The sequence below is a fragment of the Watersipora subatra genome, chromosome 9 (assembly GCF_963576615.1).
Source record: "Watersipora subatra chromosome 9, tzWatSuba1.1, whole genome shotgun sequence".
NCBI lineage: Eukaryota > Metazoa > Bryozoa > Gymnolaemata > Cheilostomatida > Watersiporidae > Watersipora > Watersipora subatra.
The window spans coordinates 12,369,254-12,393,832 of record NC_088716.1 but is presented as its reverse complement, the minus strand read 5'-3'; the positions used below and the strand labels follow the sequence as shown (position 1 = coordinate 12,393,832).

The 24,579-nt window shown below is 33.9% G+C and overlaps 1 protein-coding gene across 1 annotated transcript in view; it reads left to right on the top strand.

Moving 5' to 3' along the window:
- Positions 1 to 24,579, top strand: part of LOC137404665 (EF-hand calcium-binding domain-containing protein 6-like) — a 32,158-nt gene that overhangs the window by 2,190 nt on the left and 5,389 nt on the right. Inside the window, exons 3-22 of the mRNA XM_068090888.1 lie at positions 302 to 525; positions 1,085 to 1,294; positions 1,970 to 2,082; positions 3,124 to 3,221; positions 3,718 to 3,866; positions 5,099 to 5,330; positions 6,342 to 6,502; positions 7,718 to 7,760; positions 8,129 to 8,286; positions 9,863 to 10,030; positions 11,565 to 11,736; positions 12,239 to 12,314; positions 13,027 to 13,208; positions 13,545 to 13,763; positions 14,168 to 14,403; positions 15,660 to 15,890; positions 16,510 to 16,665; positions 17,068 to 17,263; positions 23,255 to 23,449; positions 24,208 to 24,469. Of these exons, the coding sequence (XP_067946989.1) occupies positions 302 to 525; positions 1,085 to 1,294; positions 1,970 to 2,082; positions 3,124 to 3,221; positions 3,718 to 3,866; positions 5,099 to 5,330; positions 6,342 to 6,502; positions 7,718 to 7,760; positions 8,129 to 8,286; positions 9,863 to 10,030; positions 11,565 to 11,736; positions 12,239 to 12,314; positions 13,027 to 13,208; positions 13,545 to 13,763; positions 14,168 to 14,403; positions 15,660 to 15,890; positions 16,510 to 16,665; positions 17,068 to 17,263; positions 23,255 to 23,449; positions 24,208 to 24,469 (3,481 nt within the window). The remainder of the gene's footprint in view (positions 1 to 301; positions 526 to 1,084; positions 1,295 to 1,969; positions 2,083 to 3,123; positions 3,222 to 3,717; positions 3,867 to 5,098; positions 5,331 to 6,341; positions 6,503 to 7,717; positions 7,761 to 8,128; positions 8,287 to 9,862; positions 10,031 to 11,564; positions 11,737 to 12,238; positions 12,315 to 13,026; positions 13,209 to 13,544; positions 13,764 to 14,167; positions 14,404 to 15,659; positions 15,891 to 16,509; positions 16,666 to 17,067; positions 17,264 to 23,254; positions 23,450 to 24,207; positions 24,470 to 24,579) is intronic.

The following is a 24,579-nucleotide window of genomic DNA, read 5'->3' as shown; positions in this document are numbered from 1 at the left end:
CAGCAGATAAAACTGTGTAAATAGGGTAATAATAATTTGTAAAAAAATGATATTGTACTGAAAATGTATATCATAGACAAATTTTTTCAACAACTTTTTGTAACAGCAACATTGTTAACAAGCAAATACATTTGATTTGTAAAAAATAGGATGTGTCATACTTATTTGATGATACAAAGTGATCTTTTTCCTTTCCTTAATGGCACAAAATATAAAAAGATTTCGAGTTTTTAGAAAATATGTAAAGATACCTTTGCGAAAAGAAACCTCATCATTATCTGCCTCTGTTTATATTGCTCAGGCTTTTCGAGGATATGACATCAACAGGATAGATGCTGTGAGCAAAGGCGAGTTTCGTAGAGTACTTGAAGCTTTTGCAATGTCCTTGACCTCAGAACAATTTGAAACAGTGATAGCAAAAGTTCCTAAAGACCGATCCGGAGCGCTACTCTATGTTGATTTTCTCGATAGATTTTATGGAAAGGAAAAACCTACTAAAGAGGAGCATATACCAGCATCATACAGGTAATGATACTTCAACAATATTTTCTTTTTTGTTCAAATACAAGAGAGAGTACATTCCTTTTTATAACTCTGTATGTTAATCGTTGCCGGTTACTCATATGTGATAAAGAAATCCCAGTAACGAGCCTTTTCAGAGTGCTGTACTATATTTTTCATCTCACCGTAATAGATATGCTTCTATTTTATGATGTTTTGTGAAAGGCCATTGGTTACCAACATCGTGTTAGATATGATATCACAGTGTGTGGGTAACATAGATTGTTCATTGTTAAAAATTGTAGTATTGTGAGTCTATGCAATAAACAACAATTTTTTTCAACTGAGGAACTCTTAAGAATATTTGATGTTAGCTAATAACCACCAAAGTCCTTTAATTTTTTGCGTATATGGTGAAACATTTTAAAACAGGTAATTTGTTTGGTTAATTCTAATTTGTCATGGCTCAACTACTATAATAATATGAAATCTTGGATCTAGGGCAACAGTTTGACACCTTACACTGTTCATGCAGTGGTTAGCTCTATAGTAGCTGTTTTTAGCCTCAGCACCTTCTTTGCAGGTATGTGAAGACACCTGTTAAGCAGCCACCAGAGATAAACATAGACATGGTAGAAAAGCAACTACAAGACAAAATCAAATCAGCTGCCAAGGATTTCATCAAATCTTTCCATTTATTTGACTACAATCGAGATGGGAAAATACAGCGTCATGACTTCCGGAAGGTTCTTGACAATAATGGGCTCAAACTCAATGAATCTCAATTTGAAAAGTATGTCACCAGTGGATATTTGCTAGCGATTTTTTGGCTATTCTTACACAGGTTATTAAACATGCACAAGAATTAATTATAGCGGTCAAGAAGTTAGAAGTTACCAGCTATCATCATCCACGGTTATATTTTCTAAATGATAAACTTTGCGTTGCTGTGAGTTACATGTCGTGGCTGGCTTCTTCGAAACCTAATTTCATCTGTTTATTAGTTAGAGCTTTACGATTTCCAAAAATCACCAGACAATTCCATATTGCTAATAGACCATTCGCCATACATTATCATTATGTAAAAAACTTGTAATTTTTTGTAAATATTTTTTGTATATTTTATCTTAAAAAATCGGTTTTGTGTTCGTGATAACTAGAAAAGTTTATTTCATGAATGCCCATGTGCGTGGATTGAGCTTATTATAAGACTAGAAGGCCCGTGTATTTGAGTTCCTCACTTCGCTCACATCGCTCACCCTGAAAATCGTCAGATAGGAAATAAATCACCATTACACAATTACCATATATTTTTTATGCATTTGACGGTATCTTTTTAAACGGCGATTTTCAAATTGTTCACCATGAAATTCACTAGCAGACAACTAAATCGGGAAGCTCTATTATTAGTTGATAATATTGTCCAACAGCAATCAGTGTTTCATAATACTGTATTGTGATTGGTTAGGCTGTGGTCAAGGTACGATTTCCACCACAGCGGCACCATGGACTATAAGGACTTCTTGAGGCGACTTGGAGTACGGATCATGGAGCCGCTTCCACAGACAGACAAACCTTTGAGTGAGTTATAGTACTATGGAGTTGTCTTATTCCGAAGTCAGTAATCTATATTATAAGGAGTTGCCCTATTTAGAGAATTCATAAGGCTATTTTAGTTTAGGTAGTCGTCTTGTTATATTATTTAAAGCGTATTTCACTTGTGAGAATTTTATAGTTTCAATGATGTTGTTTTTTTTTGTTTTTTTTTTAGAGTTTTGTTATTTTAGTATAATCTCTATACTCTAGTAAAATATCAAAATTCGAAAAAATATTTCATTTAAGATTCTAGTTTACATGTCTTTGGTGGTGCAAATGCATTGTATTAAGTAAAAATGTTTATGAGGCTTTAAAAATGATGCGTTTCAATTCAATTCTCATCAAGAAATTAACAATTCATTTCCCATTTTTTTGAATCGATTCAATTTGGTATTTAAGCGCAAAACACCACCATTCAATTATCAATTCTTTAACCATTCTAACCTCAATAAATTAGTTTAATTAAATTCCTCCACATAGACAAAAGCTTCAAGAAGAATCAATTCTTACAAAATATTTGCATATGGTAATCTATCAAAATAACCACGCATTACCTCAGTCTCTTGACTGGTTGTATAGCAAGTATCAACTCTTTCACAAGGAGTTTTGCTCGCTCTAATGGAATTAAGTCTATTCACAATTTTTTTGCTGACATACCATTAAAATTACAATTCTTGCTGGCTTGATTTTTAAAAAACTAAAAAATATTTCATTTACACAAATTAAGTTATCTTTCCTTTATGTAAGACAAATCTAAGGTTAGAAAATCTAGGTTGTAAAACAATTATTTAAAATGATAAATTTTCACTTATCAAATTTCTATAGATTTTCAGCATAGTTATAAATAGTATGAATATGAGTATCCAGAAAGTTCTCTAGTAAAATTTTTGCCTTCAGACTCAATCAAGTTTCGCAGAAAGCTAGAATGTGGGTGGTTGCATAGCACCCCTCCAATAATGAGTTGTATTTTTTACTCATGCTAAATACTACCATCCTACTGACTTTTTCTGTATGTGTTCACTGTAGCCCTGGGGGTGAACACAAGAAAGGAGAGAGTAGACGAATCAATCAGTCCTTTGAAGAATCTCAATATGGATCAGCTGGATAAAGAGTTTAGACGACGGGTGAGGCGTACTACTTCCGCTACGGCTAACATCTTGTAGTATATATGTCAGTCCTTTTTATGCCACTATTTTAGCCTCTGGTCAGGTTGAACAACGTTTTCATAATTTTTATAGTTTTGATTTACAGAGTAACCCAAATTTTGTTCTAAACACTAGTTTATTATGGCCTAAAACAGCTAATTCTTGATCGTAAGTTGCTTTTGCATAATCAACCCATTAACAGCTAGATATGTAAGGGCAAATATATGTTTGCAACTTATGTGTGTATATAAATTAAAAATATAACAAAATGGATGAAGCTGTTGATAAAAAAGAATGTAGATTTATATTCTTTATTCTTATTTTGTATAATTTATTTATATTGTTTCAATTAGATTTTCCGTATTATTTTTGTTATTAAGTATCAATAGAATAGTAGGAAAACATGTACATAGACATCAAACATTCTTTGTTTCAACCATTAAAATACATTCATAAGTCTGTGTTCAATTTTTAGATGAGAACAAACTATACAAATGTAAAAAGAGCGTTAAACGCATGTGACAGAAACAATGATGGATTTGTCTCCCTCGTCGACCTGCGTGCAGTATTGTCTGCCTTTACTATTCCTATGTCAGAGCAGCTCTTCAAGCAGCTTATGGAAAGGTCTGTGCTGACTCTTTTATTTTACTAGCTGAAAGGCAGTTAAAGTCTGGCGTGTGCGGAAGCCTATGCCTTGTCTATGCAGTCCTGTATGATTGATATAAGTGAAATTTAAGGTTGAATTTTTTCTAAGCACTAATGAATGTACAGTAGTATCTCAAGATACGATTTTAGTCTAATCTAGACCCGAGCTCAAAGTCTATAAAACTTGTCTTCAAAACTATTATTTTCCATAAGAAATAAAGGAGATTTTTTAATCCCTTCAAGCCCTTTGGAACAATCCTAGTCACTGGCTGAATCATTACCATGCGACCTTTAGGCACCCTTGAAATATTTGACGCATGAATGCATACAAAATAATTTTTTTACGATACTAGCTAATAAAAAATATTCATATAGCTTTTAGCTATTGTTATTATTGAAGACCTTATCTTATACAGATAAATTTATTAAAAACTAAATTAAATTCAGATACAGTTTTTTGAAAAAGTTATACAATAGAAATTATTCCTAGATGTGTATCAAATGTTTCTGAATTCAAATCAGCAGAATGAAAGTATCAATTAGTTAATGTGTTATTTAAACCATCAGTCTACTAGTTTGGTCATTACAACAACAAGCCAATCAAATGATCATGTTTTACAATCCTATTCTCTGACCATTAGGTGCCATTTATTTATTTGCTTACTTTTATTTTAAACATTTTTATATCAGGATTTAGTTTTTGGAAGCAATGAATTGGTTTGGATGTTTCTTTTTCTAAACTGCAGTTTTTACTTCCTTTGAGCTAATTACAGGTGATGACTTGCGTTAAAGTTTGCCGATTAAATTGGTAAAAAAAACAGTGCAGTATTAGGATTTCAGAGCAATATGAGACAGCAATGCCAGATTATCAATTTCCTAAAATTATTTCAAGTCATTTTTTTCTAATGGATTTCATAAGTAAGAAATTACCAAAAGCTTAGCTAGGCTCATCATGTGCTATTCTTGAGACTATGGTTGTTTTGGAGTTGTCAACACTATGATGAAAACTATCTAAAGGTTTTTTTACTTATTCCTAGCTTCTGCTGTGCCTATGAGCTATGCAGACAGGCCTAGTACCGACAAACCGAAACACTGTTTCAATATTTATTTGCATCCATATGATTTTCTTTGTTACAATTTTATAAAAATACATTTTTTGTTTCATGTGCTTCGTTAATTACTACAAATTCTTCTGTTGGCATGACTTTTAGGGCGGAAATTAAAGCAAGTGGGCAAGTTTGTTGGGGAGTCGTCCTCTCAAAATTTCAAGACCCTCAGTCACATGGCAATGGACAGACAATTCCCATTAAATCAAGTCACAAGTACTTCCCAGTCAAACAGTACAACGAGGATGCAACCTCAGATGAGCTCTGGAACCTTCTGCACAAACATGTGACCAGTGCGTATGGCTCCTTCAAATTGGCATTTCTACAGATGGACGAGGTGAGAGTTGCAGTAGTTCTATTTTTGTTTGTGTTTCTAGATTGAAGCCAACTTCCCTCAATGCTGTAAGGTTCAGCAAGGAAATACAATGTTCATTAAACGTGGCTACCCAGTTAATGAAGAGTGGTTTGTTTTCAGTCATATAAGTTCATGACCTTTTCAGCATACTACTGCCTAAATTTGTCAAAAAAGCATTTGGAAAAATTTCCTTACTACTTGTATCATTGTATAATGTGATGAACTTATAGCACCAAATTGACTCCAATATTATGTTTAATCCTTAAGTGGTTAGAGTATTTCATCAGCTCAAACTGTCCTCTCAACTCATTTCTTCAGAAATAATGACAAGAATGAACAACTAAAGCATGGTCTTTAGAACAACTATAACGGTTTGCATTTTAACTCCGAAACAAAATTTTTCAGAACACAAATTTAGTGGATTTTATCAGAAAGTGACAGTATTTTTTTTATCATTTGTGATTGCTTTTAATGTTTGAGATGATCTGACTGCCAGGATGTTTCAAGATTAAAATCGACAAAACTTGATCGCAGTTAAAACGCTCAGATTAAACAAAAGTGCCATTATGACATTTATGGTTACATAGAGTTTGACAGAGTAGAGATGCATAACGCTGCAATTTTAATGCAGTAGCCGATATCAACTGTAGCAATTTCTGAGCGTTTTAACCGCGATCGAGTTGTGTCGATTTCAATCTTGAAACATCTTGACAGACAGATCATTTGAAACATCAAAAACAAATAGTCACAAATAATAGAAAAATATCATTTGTGACCATCTTTGATGTTTCAAAAACATTTATTTTCTATTTTCTGATAAAATCCACCAAAGTTTATGGTTCATCTTTAAAAGGCTAATAATAACTATAGCATTAAACTCCTTATTGGCTGTTTTTTGTCTGTGTGCTGCCCAAGTTCAGTTTCAAGAGTGTCACATTAATGTTGTTTTACATGTCATCTTGGTAATGTGACAACAAGAGTCAATGCTTGTAGGCACGCACTGGCAGGGTCACTAAGCGGGACATTAAAAAAGTCCTGCAGAACTTCAAGGTCAAATTGAGCAAGGAGCAGCTCAGCAAGCTTATGAAACGCCTTGACCCTGAGAATCGTGATTCAATCGACTACCTGACGTTCTTGTCCATTTTCGAACCGAGGTATAGTTTCTGTAGACTTACCCTTACAGATATACAGATATACAGATATACAGATATACAGATATACATATATACAGATATATAGATATACAGATATACAGATATACAGATATACAGATATACAGATATACAGATATACAGATATACAGATATACAGATATACAGATATATAGATATACAGATTTACAGGTATACAGATATACAGATATACAGACAAACTCTTACTAACAGATATACAGATATGAAGTCTTGAAGGGAAATTGTTTTAAGCTAAATTTTACAGGTTGTACCTTGAACTTGAAACATTTTTGGAAGGTTTTTAATATCTGTATAAGAAGTTGTCATGAGCTTGTGTTGGTGCCATAGATGAATCTATTTGCTGATATTTAGTCTGCAGAAAAAAATGGTAACTCACTGTGCCAACTGTTAAGGTTTTATGTAAAAAAAACAAAGCATCATGTTTTAGATACAATTGCAGTATATATTAGCTTATATTGTACTATATTATATTATCATAGAATTCAATGCTAGCTTGTATGATGTAATACTGTATTATATTGTGGCATTTTTATTATTACTTTGTTTTATTGTAATTTATAATTTAGTGTTGTCATATACTAGGTTATTTTATAAACCATATTATATTAAATTTATATTGTATTATAGTATGTTACATTTAATTTATACTATTTTATACTGTATTATAGTATAGTATAATATATTTTTATTATTTTATTCTTTTGGGTTATAGTATATTTTCTTTATATTTTGTTATATTTCTTTTGTATCATATTTTATTATTATTTTTCTTATATTAATTTTTTCTTATACTATGTGGTAGAATATAAACTAATGATAAGCTAGCAAATGGCATATAAGTTAAAAAGAGTTGAATGAAACCTTTGATTAGGCCAGAGATAGAAATGAAGCTATTAATCTCAAATTTCAACCACCTTAAATTTAGACATCGGTTCCTTTAGTTTGACAATATTAACAACCTTTACAAGTTTTCCTGTAGCCAACGAACACCCAAATATAGTTCTGATATCTTATATTATGAAAAACATGCAATTTTTTTAATGGCGACAGAAGTTTTTGTCCACTTGAGCTTGCAGCAGCTGGAACTATTGGTTCCATAGTGTTCTGCTGTCAGTCAGCCAACTTTGTTTGTAGGGAGAGCAATGAGGGCCACAAATGGCTACACTCTGAGCACAGATACAATGATGAACAGAAACCCGTTGTATTAGCCTGGGATACTGTGAGTCAGCCACCCGTTCTTCCCTTTTTTTCTTATTAGAATTTTTCATCTAATTTTTGGTTTCAGGGCCTTGTGATCATTCGGAAATCATTTCTGAAAATTACTAGATTTTAAAATTTGATATCAGGAAAAGTCCACTCTCGTTGGCATAATTTATGATTAGAGAATGGCAATATTTCAAAAATGAAATGGCTTTTATTACATTTGTTTCATCAAGCAAGCAATCAAAAGAATAAATGCAACAGATTCGGTGATATTAAAAAAGCACACAAGAGTTCTTTATATCAAATCAGAGCGATTAGCTAGCCTGTTCAGTTTCACTTTTCTCTTAAGAGTTGTGACCTCCTTGATACATCCTCTTTGTGTAGATTGATGAGATTCTCAGGCAGAAGCTGACAGAGAACTGGAGCATAATATCACCCAAGTTGAAATCATATGATCCCCTCAACTCGGCCCTAATCAATAAGTCACACTTGCGTAAGATCATCTCCTCCTGCATTCCAATCTCTGATGACCATTTTAACTAGTGAGTTGTCTTTTCATAGGTCTCTGACTAGTCTAAACCATTCGAGCTTCAATGTACTCTATAGTACAACTAACTTACTCAAGATTTTGTTAAAATAGCCCACATTTTAACTAAGCTTGATTAACCTAATTTTGTAAATTTAAAAATTTAGTTTGTATAATATCTATTCGAAAGTGTTCGAGTTATCAGAGCGTTTAAGTTATTAGAGCACTATCACAAGTCCATGTATTTACTTATTTATTAGTAGATACATGTACATATACAAACTATAATATAAATCAAAAGCATAAAAGGCTTGTTTCAAATTAAATGTTTCTAATGTAAAGTTTAAAACTTTTTTTATCATAAAGTATAGGGATTTTTCTATCACTTGAGATTGGTTGGTTGTTTGAGGTGATGTTATTGCCAGGACGTTTTTTAGATTAAAATTGGCAAAACTTGATCGTTGTTGAAATGCTCAGAAAAAAAGACATATTTTTCTTTTGAGCGTTTTACCCAAGATCAATTTTGCCGATTTTTCTTGAAGTTTATGCAAAGGTTACCTCATTTTACCTTGCTTCGAAAGGGCGATCGCAAAGCGGATGTTTGGTAAAAATCAAATTTCACCAAACCTTTAGAAAAGTCGTTGACAAAAATATTTTGACGATGGTGGTAATAACGACGCCTATGAAATACGAAAAGTTGAGGTTTACCTCTATCGCTTGGAATAAAGTGCTTTTCTAAAGCGATAACAACTGTCTCGGTAGCCATTGGGCACTAAACTGTTCGAGTTAACAGTGTTGAGTTCGAGTTATCTAAAGCAATTTATCATTACGTGGGAACGGACCAAAGAAACCGTTCGAGTTAACCATGTGTTCGAGCTATCTGAGGGCGAGTTATCCATGTTTGACTGTATTTATATAATATATTTATATATATGAATTTTCTAATTAAAATTATCACCGATGAAGTGAAATATATATATTTATATATTACTTTGTTAGAGATAATTTAATTTCAAACAGAAGCGTTTTCTAAATTATTCTATACAAGAACAAAAAAAGGGCAACCTTTTTTATTTTTAGTCAATAAAATCGAATAAATGGTTTGACATACAGTATTTAAAATACTTTTGTCTGTTAAGAGAACGGATATTAGGTGAAATATTGTTAAAGGAGCTGGCAATAATATTTTCTAAATCATTTTTAAAGGTTGTATGCAATTTATTCATACTAAACTAGCTGAAATATGTTTGAAATCTGTAATTGTCACATAAAAATAAGGACACAAACCGTGAAAGATCTTGAAACCTATAATTCATGTAAAATAAACATTTAAGATATGCAGAGTAAGAAAATTCCAACTATATATGACTTTGTTGTTGTTTACAATGCTAGCTAATTAGTTTTTAGTTGATTACTGTAACTAGCTAACAGATCGTCAGCTGAAATTTATACAGGAAATAAATATATAATAATACATACATCTATAATGATGTAAAAATAAATGGAAATTTTTAAAAATTTAAACTTTTCAAATTAAAACACAGGCTGTAAAAGTTGCAACACACTCTGACATACGCTGACTCTGTGTGTAGCATGATGTCAAGGATAGAGGATGTCAAAGGTGAGAAGGTCAACTATGTGGAATGGCTCGCCAAGCTAGGAGTAGATGTACAGCCAGGAGATCTCACTGGACTCAGTACTCAAATATTCAACGCCCACAATGAAGAGATGAACAGACGTTATGGAGACCAAATGGCCAGGTATGCGAGACCAAATTTTCAATTTGGAATCATTGCTTTTAGTGGGACCAATAAAAATTAACACTTTCATTGTTGTGAAAACAATTAAATTATTTTGTGTAGAATCTTTGGTTTCATAGCTGTTGAAATAGCTTTTCGGTAAAAGTATTTCAAAAGGGCGTCTCTGTTTTAGGACGAATTTAGTAAACGACATATTTACTTTGAGATAGTTTACAGTGCATTAGTTTAAATTCTCTAACGGCTTTTGCTACAAAAATATGGCAAGTGTAGAACACCGAAATGTAATGAATTGTGTTGAAATAGCCCAAGTGAACAATATGGGTATTATTGGAACGGTGCAGTGTCGGGCCGCAGTGTCAGCTGTGCAGTATACCTGACATGCATCTAGTTTTGTTGACATTCACTCAAACAACCATTAGGTTCTAAGACTGGCAGCTTTCAATGATAAAGTCACCTTATCCAACGCTCGCCTAACAACTGTTAGAGAACTTGGCTTATTGATCTGAATTACTGAGCTGATTGTATCTACTAAGTGAGATTAGCGACAAGGCATAAGTAACAGCAACTAATCTCAATATTTTAAATCATCAACTGATTCAAAAGATCTTTGTGATTTTGTAAATTTTCGATAAAAACCATTTTGATTTTTTTATCATAACTATTTGAAACAGAAATATCCAGTAATGTTCAATAGTTGTTAATTCTCTAAACAAAACGCGAAGGTTTATAAAATTAATTTAGTTCATCAACTAATATGTCGGTTAGATGAAACCGCATTGAAGATGAAATACGTACCTCTAGCCAAATAATGGTTGCATGAGAGAATATATCTAAAATATATATCTAAAATATATTTATACATACAAAATATATATATTTATATATAAATATATATATATTTATATCTATGAATATATGTATTTTTATAGATATAAATATTTATATATATATATAGATATTAATATCTATATATATATGTATACCATAAATATCTATATATCTATAAATATATGTATATTTATATATAAATAAATATATATAAATAAATATGTATGCATACTGTATATATTGCATATACCATATACTGTATATACTATATATATGGCAATAGGTATATACAGTAACATATATACATGTATGTATATATGCAATATATGCAGTATATATAAACTGCAACATACACATGTGTATTGTATATGCAGTATATTACTTTATTGACGATAATTTCATGTTAAACAGAAATGTTTTCCAAGTTTTGCCATACAAGTTTCATAAAACAAGAAAGGACCAAATTTAGTCAGTAAAATCAAATAAATGGTTTGATATAATTGATAGTGTTCAAAATAACTTTCTCTGTTAGAAGAATAGAATTTAGATGAAATATTTTTAATGGAGCTAGTAATGATGTTTTCGAAATAGTCGGTAGAAATTATAATGACCATCTCATGTTCACTACTAGAACTTGCTGATAAGTGCTATAGATATCGATGGAATAATTTGATCACTTTCTGGAAGGTCAAGTTTGGTTCTTCAGGCAGACAGAAACTGACCAGAGTGTATTAGAGAGGACGGCTTTTATGACTCCTGAGGAAGTCGTCATACGGCTGAGAGACAGGATGCTTCAGCACAAGAAAAGCATCCGCGAGGCTTTTCTCATGTTTGACAAAAAGAATACTGGAAAAATTTCCAAGAAGAACTTCAAACAAGTAAGATGAGCTCTCATCTCTGATTTACTTTATGGCGCTTTATGATGTCATAAATCTTTGCGATTTTATCTATTTTTGCTAGAGATGCTATAATTTGTCTGTTTGTGGGCCCTGTGATGTCAGATAGTTGTGAATGCTGTGATGTCATCTATTTATGGACACACTGATGTAATCGGTTTGTGGGTACAATGATGTCATCTGCTTGCGTCAGTCGGTTTTTGCTGGGATGCTGTGGTGTCATCTGTTTTGCAATGTTGTTGCTGTGATGTCATCTGTTTTTGTTGTTTTTACAATGTCATTTCTGGTCATTTTGGCTGCTGTGATGTCATCAATTTCTGTTTTGGCTACTATTGTAGCATCTTTTGCTTTTTTGATTATCAGGTCATCAAATCCAGCAGCCAATAGTCTTTTGTCATCCATACCAGTTATCCTTGTTTAGACTCCATGATGTCCCTGACACATGTGAATGTACTTTATTACCATAACTGTTGTGTCCCTCTAGGTCCTGGTTCAGCAAGGTATGCTCTTGGATGATGAGATGTTCTCTCAGATCTGTAATCTGCTCAAGTTCAACAGTGGTGAGTTTTACATAGAGCTATAATAGCTATATGTAGCTACAATACCTGACACTATGTGTAGCTATAAGACTTAAAGCTATATGTAGCTATAATACCTAACACTATATGTAGCTATAATACCCAACATTATATGTAGATATAATACCCTACACTATATATACATGTAGGTAGCTGTAATACCTTATGCTATATATAGCAATTTACCTTATGCTATATAGAGCTATAATAAATAGCACTATAGATAGTGATTAAACCTAATGTTATATATAGTTATAATGGTTAGTACTATAGATTATACAGTGCACCCTCGAGATACAATGTTGATCCGTTCCAAGGTTGGCATAGTATAGTGACAAAATCGTATATCAGGGTAATCGTATCTCGAGGGTGCACTGTATCTAGAAAAATACTTTTTCATAATCCATAGCGTACTATCATACAACCACTGGTAGAACCATTACAACTCCCTTCTCTCCTTCTCTCTCCTCCCCCCCCCCCCCCCCCCGCTCTCCCCTCCCCGTCTTTCTTAGTTTCTCCCTTTCTCCCTCTCCTTTTCCTTTTCCCTCTCTCCTTCTTTCTTCTTTCCCCACCTTTCCCCCCCCTCTCTCTCCATACTCTTTCCCTCTCTCCCCTTACTGTCCCCCTCTTCCGTCCTTCTCTTCCCCTATTTCCCTCTCTCTCTCTCTTCAACTTAATTTGCCATTACTCGTAGGATCAATAGACTACTACGCTTTCATCAGCATATTTGACAACCCCAAGGAAGAGGGAGAACTTGTTAACAGTATAAAGCAGATGGGCAACCACCGGGTGAACAAGCACCGGGGAGATGAGTTTGGTATGACTGCTGACCAGGCTGAAGAGAAGCTGCGAATGAAACTGAGAGAGAACTTTGGTGTGAGTTCTAAATCACTTACATTGGAATTTATCTTTCAAATTTATAGCCATTCTTTCTGTCTTTTTACTTTTTGACAAGATAGCTTGTTTTCCAATAACACGTTAGGGTTCAGAAGCCACTATTGCTTGTTTTTGGAAGAATGTAGCACAGGTGAAGCGCAAGCTGTCTGACTTACCTTTATTCATTATTCTTGTTTGTTTGTGGCAGCTCACAGTTCTCAACAAAAACTGGTCAACGTTGATAAATCCTGGTTTTGGCTTCCTAGAACAATAATAAACCGGCAGATTAGAATTGCCTTTTGTGTGTGACATCATTAGCCAGTTCCAACTTTGCAGGATCTCCGAGGTGCCTTCTACAAGTTTGATGCAGATCATAATGGTCTCGTCTCAAAGAATGATTTTCAGCGAATGCTTGACTCGTTCATGATCATCCTGTCTCCGGAGCAGTTTGATATTCTGTGTAGTCGATTCGGTCTTGGGAACAAAAAGTCACGTATCAGCTATCATGACTTCCTGCAGCGATTCGAGACGCGTGACACAGCTGATGGACACAAGGTAACATGCACCCTGTGATCTTGTAATGCAATTCAAATGATTATGGATGAGAGAACACAAGAAGCAAGGTGCAATAACAACAGTCTAAAAGCTATTTTCCTAAAATTGGCAAAATTGTTGATTCCACACAAATCATTTCTCTCAAAAGAAATGTTTGTGTTTCAAGCAAATCATTTCTGCAGAATTGAAAGCAGTATAATTTCAGAAGAGAGGTTGGCATAGCGCAACTGTATTGCAATATGGCTGATGTTGTTTCTATATTACCTTGGTGTTTTAGCTGTTGTCAGAAAACCTGAAGTTCGTCACACCATCAGTATAGCTCTTTGATAGCTACCAAGTATACACAGAGAGTGTTAACAAAGAGCAAGCATGGTCATAGACATCAATATTGTGATCATTTTTAGTGGCTCGTGTCTGACCACAAGTTCAACTATGTAAAAGATTCTCCCAAACTGACAGCGGATGAGGCTCACGCTGTCATTCAAGAAAAGGGGCATCGACAATGGAAAGACCTCTCTAAAGCTTTCATTGCACTTGACACAAATAAAAATGGAACAATCAGTAAGAAGGAGTTGCGCGCCCTTTTGCAAACATTTATTATTCCTATGACAGAAGAGGAGTTTACAAAGCTCTGGAGGAGGTATTGTTGCTTTTTGAATCGTTGCTAGTACCATGATACTATGACTAGTGACCAACTATTATATGATAATAGTACTACTTAAAAGTACTTACAGTGAGTGATGAGTATCTAACGTTGCTTTGTCGTATCGTGAGTTTTCAGTAACCTTCATTTGTGGACATATAGCAGTACATTGTTAAATTCATCACTAAGGTATGAATGCAGAGTTTACAGTATATTGTAATGAAAGTTACCTAGCAGCAAGCTGGTTTATGTCACAAGAAAAATAGAATCTCTTCCGACAATAGCTCAAGATCACTTTTCAACTATTTAATGAAATTTGATCACCCCTCCGTCTTCATTGATAGAAAAAGTGCTTTTCATCATTTTGCTACCCTGAATATTTAAATATTTAGCATTGACTTTGCCTTTTTGATTCTCTCCGCAGTCGTGCTTTGCTGTTCAGTTCTCGCTAAACTCTTACGGATTTCAGTATCACATGAACAATATACATAATAGCCAAATGCCCGGCATTGCATGGGTATTAAAAAACAGTTTATAAACAGTGGCAGGTAATGTAGTTGCCATTGACTAATTTAAGTAAGCTAATATCTGTATTGCTAAACTTACTAATAAGAGCCGTGAGAGCAAGCTTTAGTGACGTTGACTCAGACGCAGACTCACTGGGACGCAGACTATGTGACGCAGACTCGCTATGCGTATTTCAACCTAAATAACGACTCATAACGCTCAATGAATCCATTGCATCTCGCGTAGCTTAATAGGTTAGTGTGTTGCCTTGTGAACGGGCGGTTCCAAGATCAAATCTTCTGCAATACGAATTTTTCAATGCTAGATTTAAATCAGCTATAGCTGGATAGGCACCGGAGGATAAACTTTGAGATTTATATATACAGGTAAGGACGTGTACACTTGCTTACAAATACTGTACATGTCCTTAAAAGAACATGTACTAGTGATTGGAAAAATTAAAAAAAAGAAAGAAATATTCTGAAGGGTTAAAAGTATGGCTAAAAAAACGAAGTTTTTATTTCACAGAAATACCCATTTTGCTGCAGGTCTAAATTGTAACCTTCAAAAATTAGTAGGAATTACTGTAAATGCATTGCATGGCTGTACTAGTAACTGTATATATGGGTTATAACTTCACTAATATTAGTAATATCATTGCTGGCATTAATAAATTCACTAGTTTTAATAAAAATATCAGCAACACTTTTTATTAACTTCATTTAACATTTTCACTTTTATAACAGATATGATGAGGAGAAGAGAGGTTACATTACTCACGACGAGTTCCTAGGAAAGATTGGGGTGCAATTTGCGCCTGGAGACAATGCAGGCACTTCTAAAGCTATAGTCGATAACAGTGTGAAGACTTTGGACGAGCACCATGCTAATCTGATGATGAAGCACGAGCTGCAGACGTACAACCAGGCAGCCAGCGTCTGGAATATGCCAGTCGAAACTATCTTTGTACAGCTTCGGTTAGTCTGCAACACTTCAAGTACTCTTGTAAATAAAAAAGTTATCTATGTTTTCCCAATTCAAGCTCATTCTTCAAAAAACATTTTCTATTTTGTGGGACTTATTGTGTATGGGAACAGTTTTCATTTTCTGTCAAATGGACCAGTCGAAAAGGCACATTTCATTTGCTCTTTCATAAGGCAAGTTGGTATTGTGCAGAGCCCATAATCGTGAAGCCTTCAATGTATTAGAACTAAAAATCAGTTTATGGCACTCCAAAGTGACAAACAACTCCAAAATGACAGACAATTCTAAAATGACTAACAAAATTTGCTACATTCTTCACATGTTGATGCCGATTTTACGAGGAGATGATTCCAACGTGTAAAACTTGTTAGTTGATACATAGCTCGATAACACTGGGAAAAGTTGACAGCCTTTAGTGGTAAACTAAGCGTATAGGTATCATGAAACAATCTTTGCTGTTGTTAATAAATTGATTGAATATACAGGCTAATTTTAAAATTTTGTATCATTTTTATTATAAAAATTTTTTTATTTGCATATTGTATCTTCCGGTAAGAATCTTTCGCTACCTGTAGACTTAGCCTTTTAGTGTTTCTTCTTGTTCTCACGCAGAGACAGAATCAGGGACAGCTATGGTGACATGTACAAAGCCTTTAAAAAATATGACCTTGACATGACGGGACGCATCAGCAAGTCAAATCTCAGAAAGGTTCTCAATGAGTTTAGCTATCTTATATCTGATGACCAGTTTGACCAGCTGATGGCCAGGTAGGTGTTGTTAGGTTTGGAACAGAACCCTGTAGTCTTCGGCAATATGCAGACTCACTGTTTAGGACCACAAGCTATGTACATAATGGCGCATTACTTGCTATGCATAAATGCCCACATGATTGCCTGTTCCATTGATAACAAGGTATAGCTTCAGCTCTCTCTAATACTTGCGAGGCGGTACATTTTTTAGCCTTGCTTTCTTACAACAATTCACTCATGTATGTAAAACATGGATGTATCTTATTAGAATTGAATATGAAATTCATAGCTATTGTTTGGTTGTTGTTCTATAGTTAAAGACACAAAATATTAAATGGCTATTCACTGTTGCTAAGCAACGAGCAATTCTGAGTTGTGTAGCTGGTTGTAGCTAGTCTAACTATTCACAATCTCTCACAGGGTTGGATTCACTGATACAACTAGCAGACTAGACTATACTAAGTTCCTTCAAGCATTCGAAGAAGGTAGGGCCGATCAGTACGAACCCGCACCGGCTGATGTAGCTCACTATCGACACCTTGATCACCTCTCACCGGAGAAAGCATCAGCAAAACTTGAAAAATACGTAACTGAGCAGTCTGCAGCACTTACTGCTGTAAGTATTTCTGAGCTGGTAAAGTCAGCGTATAATTGTGGGGCAAATCTAGGCTTTATTGACTCACTGCCAATTGCTATTTCTTGTCTATGATGCTTATAACTATGCCATCTGTTTTGGGGAGCATTATTTATCTTTTTTTTCTCGAAACTACGGATCTAGAGCTAGTATTATACAAAGAAAATGGAAGAATATAGGTCAGTCCTATTGTATGAATAGTAGACATGGTTTGGGTCATAGTTCTTCATTAAGAAACATCTGGAACTCTTCTCACTTTTCACCTTTTCACCAAACTCAAGTTAGGCGGTCGCCTGTCAGTCAGGAAAGGTTGTCAGCTTCGACCATTTGGCTCTATCTTCAAACAGCCTCTGGTTTTTTAGTTCAGCTAAATATGTTCCTTTCTCTATGAGGTATTCATTAACATATTGGAACCATCATTTCCTGGGTCTCCCGGTTGGTCTTGTACCATCTACTGTGTAATGATAAGCTACTGCACTGGGAGAATCTGGTTGTCTTCATCTTGCGTGTTCAAACCATCTGATTTGATTGTTTTTAATTTTATCTTCAATTGTTATTATGTGCAGTGCCTAATACCAATTGCAACTCAGAAACTCTGAAGGTAGAAATGCTGCCAGTTGCCTTCCACCTTATCAATCTCAGTGTAATTGCAAAATGGAACTAAGAGAAAATATCTAACATGTCTATAGGATTTGCTGGTTTGGTTCAGTAATCGTGTTATAGATATACTCAGTTGCTCTAAAGTCTGCTGTGTAAAAGTTAAACACATGCTCAAGTACATAGAGAATACAACTCCATGTAATTACTCATACACAACTTCTCATAGCCATTGGCTGAAGGAAGGTCTGCATTACAGACAAAACAGTGCTTCAGACTGTAAACAAGTGAAAACCTAGAATATTATCTCAGTTCTGAAATACATTTTACCCTCTGCATAGGAATATGAAATATATATGAACAATTCCTTAGAAAAGCGCCTGACAAGGTGTCATCATAGTTTTGTTAATTTATCTCTGATGTTTTTAAAAGAACCTTTGTTATTGGCTCATTTTTTATTTCTACTATTCATGCTATTATAATATAGTGTCATCCTTAAGCCATTAAGTTGGGAGCAGCTGCCCTATCAGAGTTCACCAGATCTACTGACTTTTTTGCTACATTATCGTTATGGATGCAACAGCCCTGATTAAACCCTTGATAGAGATAAATTTATATTGATTTCGGGCTAATGAAGAAAAGTAAGCCGTAAGGGATTTTTACATAGATATCAACTGATCTGATCTCATTCTGATTGGATATTGTAAAAGAAGATAAGTGATTTGTTATGATGCTAAAAATTAGCAAACCATAACACTTTATAAAACACTTGCTCATCTTTGTCACTATACATCTTATTATAGCGATTGTTCTTTGTGTTTCAGTAGTTGAAAATACTAAATATGTTAACTGGGGCAACCCAAATTTTTACCTAAAAACTTGTTGTTACCTGAAAAAATTGACCTATTGACTTGAAAATAACTAATTTTGACCGATCTTTTGACCTAAAAGGCCACTAAATTATAGGTAGATAGCATAACTGCATTATTTTTTTACACGAATTCATTCCGATCTAAGAAATTCATGTTTTTGGTGATTATTGTAAAATTGGTAAAAAAGATGAGTGAATCAAACTAAAAGTAAAACAACATATTAGCCAAATAATTGGAAATCACTTTTTAATAAACTGAGGGTACAAAAGATGACTTAAATTTTGTAATTTAGATGTTAAAAATAGATTTGACTCTTTTTACCTAAAAACTTTCATTTTGACTAAGGATAACAAAGAAAAACTATTGATGACTTAAATTTTGTTATTCTGGAAATTAAACGTTAAAAAAAATGTACTTTTGATTTTTCTTACCTAAAAATCATTTTTCACTGTTAAACTTTCACAAACTGGTCAAATATGGGTTTCAAGCAGTAATTAATGCCAAAAAGCTTTTTGACTTTTTAGCATTGGGCTGCCTTAATATTAACACAGACTTGTTGCACCAAACAATTAAAACTGTAAACGGTAAAACTTCTTTGCTGATTTTCCTTTTGTAAGTGTACATGTACAGTTGATCATATCACGGTGTATATAATTAATTCCTCAAGTTGTGAGCTTTTTGAAAAGCACAGAAATGTGGTGGTTTTTGTAAGTTGTGGTTAAGCTATTATATGAACAAAATCAGAACAAAACTATTTCAACGGATTTATCTATGCATGCATGTTAATGATACTAAAAATGTTAACACAGCAGACAAAGTGTGAAAATTCAACTACCCAATCATCGTTATGTCAGCTAGAATATAGCTATAATACCTAATACTATTGATAGCTGCTACACTGGTATCCAATACAATGTACAACTACTGTATGTTATATAATACTTTAAATAGATATATTCCCTATTACTAAATATAGTTGTAATATTCAATCCTATATATAGCTATAATATTCAATAATATATAGTTATACCATTTACTACTGTATAAAGCTACAACACCTAGTACTGTATATAGCTATAACATCTGCTACTGTATATAGCTATAGCATCTGCTACTGTATATAGCTATAACATTTACTACTGTATATAGCTATAACATTTACTACTGTATATAGCTATAACACCTAGTACGGTATAGAGCTATAACACCTAGTACGGTATATAGCTATAACATTTACCACTGTATATAGCTATAACAAATAGTACTGTATATAGCTATAACACCTAGTACTGTATATAGCTATAACATATATACTACTGTATATAGCTATAGCATCTGCTACTGTATACAGCTACAACATCTAGTACTGTATATAGCTATAACATGTAGTACTGTATATAGCTATAACATCTAGTACTGTATATAGCTATAACATCTAGTACTGTATATAGCTATAACAGCTAATACTATATAGTTACACTGTATATATAATAAATTTAAAAAGTGTATCAACTGTAACTGAGAATTTGGTTGTGCATATTGTTTCTATCTACCCAAGTTGTCATACTACATCTAGTTGAGACCGGTCCTTAGAGAATGATTGAATATTCGATAAATGGTACGGAATATTGCGCAGTTCCTTCTTACATAATAGAGGCTGCATTATCTTACACGACCTTAATAGAGCACTTGTTTGCTTTGCCGCTAAGTACATAGCAACTGCGCTGAGAGCTAATAGATAGCCCCCTTTGTTTACGCGTCTCTATGCAATTTCTGCATGCCCCTACGAGCTAAAAATCTATATCACATCCCAGCAAGTGTACTGGCTGTAGTAGTCACTTTTTAGTAACTCATCTGGTCTAGTACTGTGGTGTCTATGGATATAAGAGCTGCTGTCGTACATCCAGGTGCCAATCATTTCTCTAGAGTGAAAACTTCGTCTTCAGCAAATAGCCTAAACTTCAACAACTGCAAAGTCGTAAGTGACTAGTTTTTAGTTGGCAGAAGTACATGTAGATAGGAGATCGTCGATTGTCAATTTAGAATTGTGTAGGATTGTTAGTGTCCTTCCTGTTTTCCCTTAAGAAACCCACAATTATGTTACCTTGGTCTCAATCTTGACTGCAGGAGACCATGATGACTATATACTATAGTACGTTTGTCTTTATGATGAAAAACTATCCACTTACTAGCATTGTCTTGTACTAGTCTTAACAAGGATTCTTGTGGTAGCAATATGTACTCTTTTTTATTCAGTGTTTGTCTGTCGATCTGTTTTTTTGGACTAAATAAGACAGTTTCTGTCAGAAAATATTTCAGTGACTTTCTTAGTGTCAGAAAACTATTATGTTGATTTGTTTTGACTTTCATCTAGAAATGTCTACATATATGGTATCAAATTAAACTAGTAATTAATTCCAGTTACAAAGACATCTATGAGTGACACGGGTTTGACCTTTGGACGCCGGAGAGTAGATGCCTTGTGGTGGTTTTAGTTAAACATGCTAGAAGTAGCTCATGATTCTCTTTGAGTATTGAATGCCATTCTTTCCAATAGTTAAAGAATATTATGTATTGGAAAGAATATTATATTTTCAATAATTATTATGTTGATTATTGAGAAATATTTCTCAACATAGTAATATTGAGAAAAATATACTCATAAGTCGGAGTATACATTTTGGAGTATACTTTAGAGTATTGGAAAAGTAGTACACTTTAAAGGTTTACTTGCAACAAAATTCACATTACCGTTATTTGGTATGAAAAGATTCACCATGTCTTACTCTGTTGTGTTGTAGGTGCAAAATATGTGGAAAGGTGATTACAAGCTCTTAAAAGCTCAAAAACGAACAAAAAATCGCAGCCACACGAGACCGCCGTAGTTTGGATTCCCTTTCCAAAACGGCTCAAATGTGATGTAGTTGTGAGAGATGGTTTCTGTTTACACTTTCTTGCAACCTTATTCGTTGAAATATTTTCACAAATATACTTCACGCATTCAATGAAACTATGTCTATTGATCTTACGCGTCTGTTTTATCGTCATCGTAATGCTGTCACTTTTAGCTCGGATATCTTATAACTTACCGTAAAAAATCATTAAACTTTTTAACCTTACCTCAAATGAGTACATATCAATGTCTGATAATCATGACGAGCCTGTTGGTCACCCGTGATAATCGAAACGTGCTGCAAAAATTATTTGCGAAGTATTGGGTTACATGATCAGATTACGACTTGACGATTGAATAATGCCGAAACAAAACTGTAAAGTAGCGAGCATCTATATTTGATACGGGGTCTTCGGTAAAACCCGAAATCTTTGTCATAAACTAGTACTACGATAAGTTTTATATTGAGCTTTGTATTGGCCTTTCAATTCACGTGAGAATAAACGTGACAAGACGGTAACCAAATTTCATGGTTACGTCATTGAAATAAAGAGATTCCAATCTACGGCGGCTTTTCGTTTTTGAGCTTTTAAAAGCTTGTAATCACATTTCCACGTATTTGGCACTTACAACACAACAGAGTAAGACATGGTCAATCTTGTGATACCAAATAACTGTAATGTGAATTTTGTTGCAAGTCAACCTTTAACATTCACCCTGTTGGGTTTATATGATACAATTGCAGCATCTACATTTTTGTATATAAACCTCAATGATTGTCTTTTGTTTTCTGTCGCCGATGTCATTTCAATCTTCAATTTCCGGTTATTGCAAAGGGCTGTCGCTAAAAAATGTAAAACTAAAAAATGTTCGCATGGACATTTTCGAGTAAGAATTGCTTCTACATTTTCTCTCGGTTCGATCAGTCAAAGTACCCTTGTGCGCTTCACTGATGTATTTAATATCGATATCTCATGTTTACGTTTTTGCCAGTATCGGCCATCGAGAGGTACCAGTATTGTCATATTCAATATTTTGATGGATACTTTCTGCAGCGACGTTAACCTTTTTTATCGACGCACTTCTATGTGCACTTTGTTATTATTAATTCAACATAATCATGATTTTTATTTTGTTTTAATTTTATCATTATCAATTCACTTTTCATTGTAACAAATCATACTTTATTTCACATTTAAACACCTTTACGGTTATTTTAGTTTTTCTCTGTAATTTATTTGAACTGCACAAAACACTATACTCCTGATATGAAGTTTAAAATTTATGATGGTAAATGTTGCATATGTTAAATAAAAATATATTTTCTGAGCAAAGACTTTTGTATTATGCGGGGCATTAATCTAGTTTGGACATAACAAGGAGCATGGAACTCCTAGTTTTAATCAAGTGCGCGCAAGTCAAGCTCTACTCTATGGTTTATTCGTCCACAATGCCCAGCTTGAAGCTACTAATGTAGTATAGAAACGTATAGGTTACCTTTTACGACACTTGGATCAGTATAATAGTACAAACATAGAGAGAGCAAGCACCTGCCAAAGATGTCATTTACAATGACTTTAGTCATAGACGTTACCTTGCGTCTCTTTACAGATATTTCAAGCTATTGACAAGGACAACACTGGCCGAGTTAAGGTAGAAGATTTTAGAAGAGTGCTCGACTCCTTCTGTTTCAAGATGACTGATTCACAGTTTAAGAGTGTGATCCACAAACTCAGGTCAAACGGCGAGTCGGACATCAACTACCCAGCCTTCATGGACGCGTATCTCTTAGGAACCACAGTAGAGGTAGCACATACTACACGCTGCTTCAAGTTTGTTGGAAACATTCAGTTGAAGATGTTAGAAGGCTGCAACTAACTTGAATAACTGCTTGGCACTGTGCTGACGGATATTGAAAAGTAATTTGGGCAGAGATGCTCAACCAGTGTTGATGTCACTGAAAAGGAATGTATTTCTACCATGGTGACTGAAAATTTCAATTTTAACAAAAATTATCAAAATGTTTCAATAAAAGTTAAAACAGCCATTTCGGATTGATAAATACAAAGTTTCATGTCAGCTTCAACTTTTTTAACTCTAGAGGACTTGTCTGTTCATGGCTATCAAATTTTGGTAATCCTGAGCAAATAATTTCCTTTCTTTCACATGTATTAAACCTGAACTGCATGTTGCTGTTTACAAAAAAGGCTTTTTTATCAATTTTATAGCAAACTGAAAAATATTTTATTTTTGCAAATTCAGAAAAATTGTTTAGTTGTACTTTGGTCAATCTGTCAGAAATTCTTCATATTTTGACGAAGTTGGATTTTCGAACTTCGAGTGCGATGCTGATATGCGAATCTTTACAAAGTTTTAACTCGTCAGGTTTGCTTTTCCAAACTTGCCATATTTTGGATTGATGTATTGTGCACAATGATACACACATGATAAATTAAAATTAGTCTAAAGTTTTTTACCCTTTTTAAATGGTTAGTTTTAGAACATATAATTTCAACAAAATTTTAAACTATAAGTATTTTGTTGATCTATAATAATTTTTGCAGAATGTAGACTTCAATGACAGACTTCTGAGTGACCTTCGCACCCCCAATGATAACCTCTCTGGAGAGTCTTTCCTCCAGACACTGCGTGAGGCTGTCAGTAATAAGTTCTACCACATCGCTAAACACTTTGCTGAAATAGACTACGCCAAGATTGGAGTCGTTGCACGCGATGATTTCCACGATGTCATAGCGAAGCACTGCTTCCGAATGACTCAAACACAATTCGATAACCTATGGTCAACACTCAAGGTCAATCAATTTGGTAGGTTCTTGTTTTACGTATCTACGACAATAGCAAAACAGTTTGTTTACATCACTTAATTAAATTTTAATTAAAATTATATCTGTTATAATTACGTTGCATTATTTAGC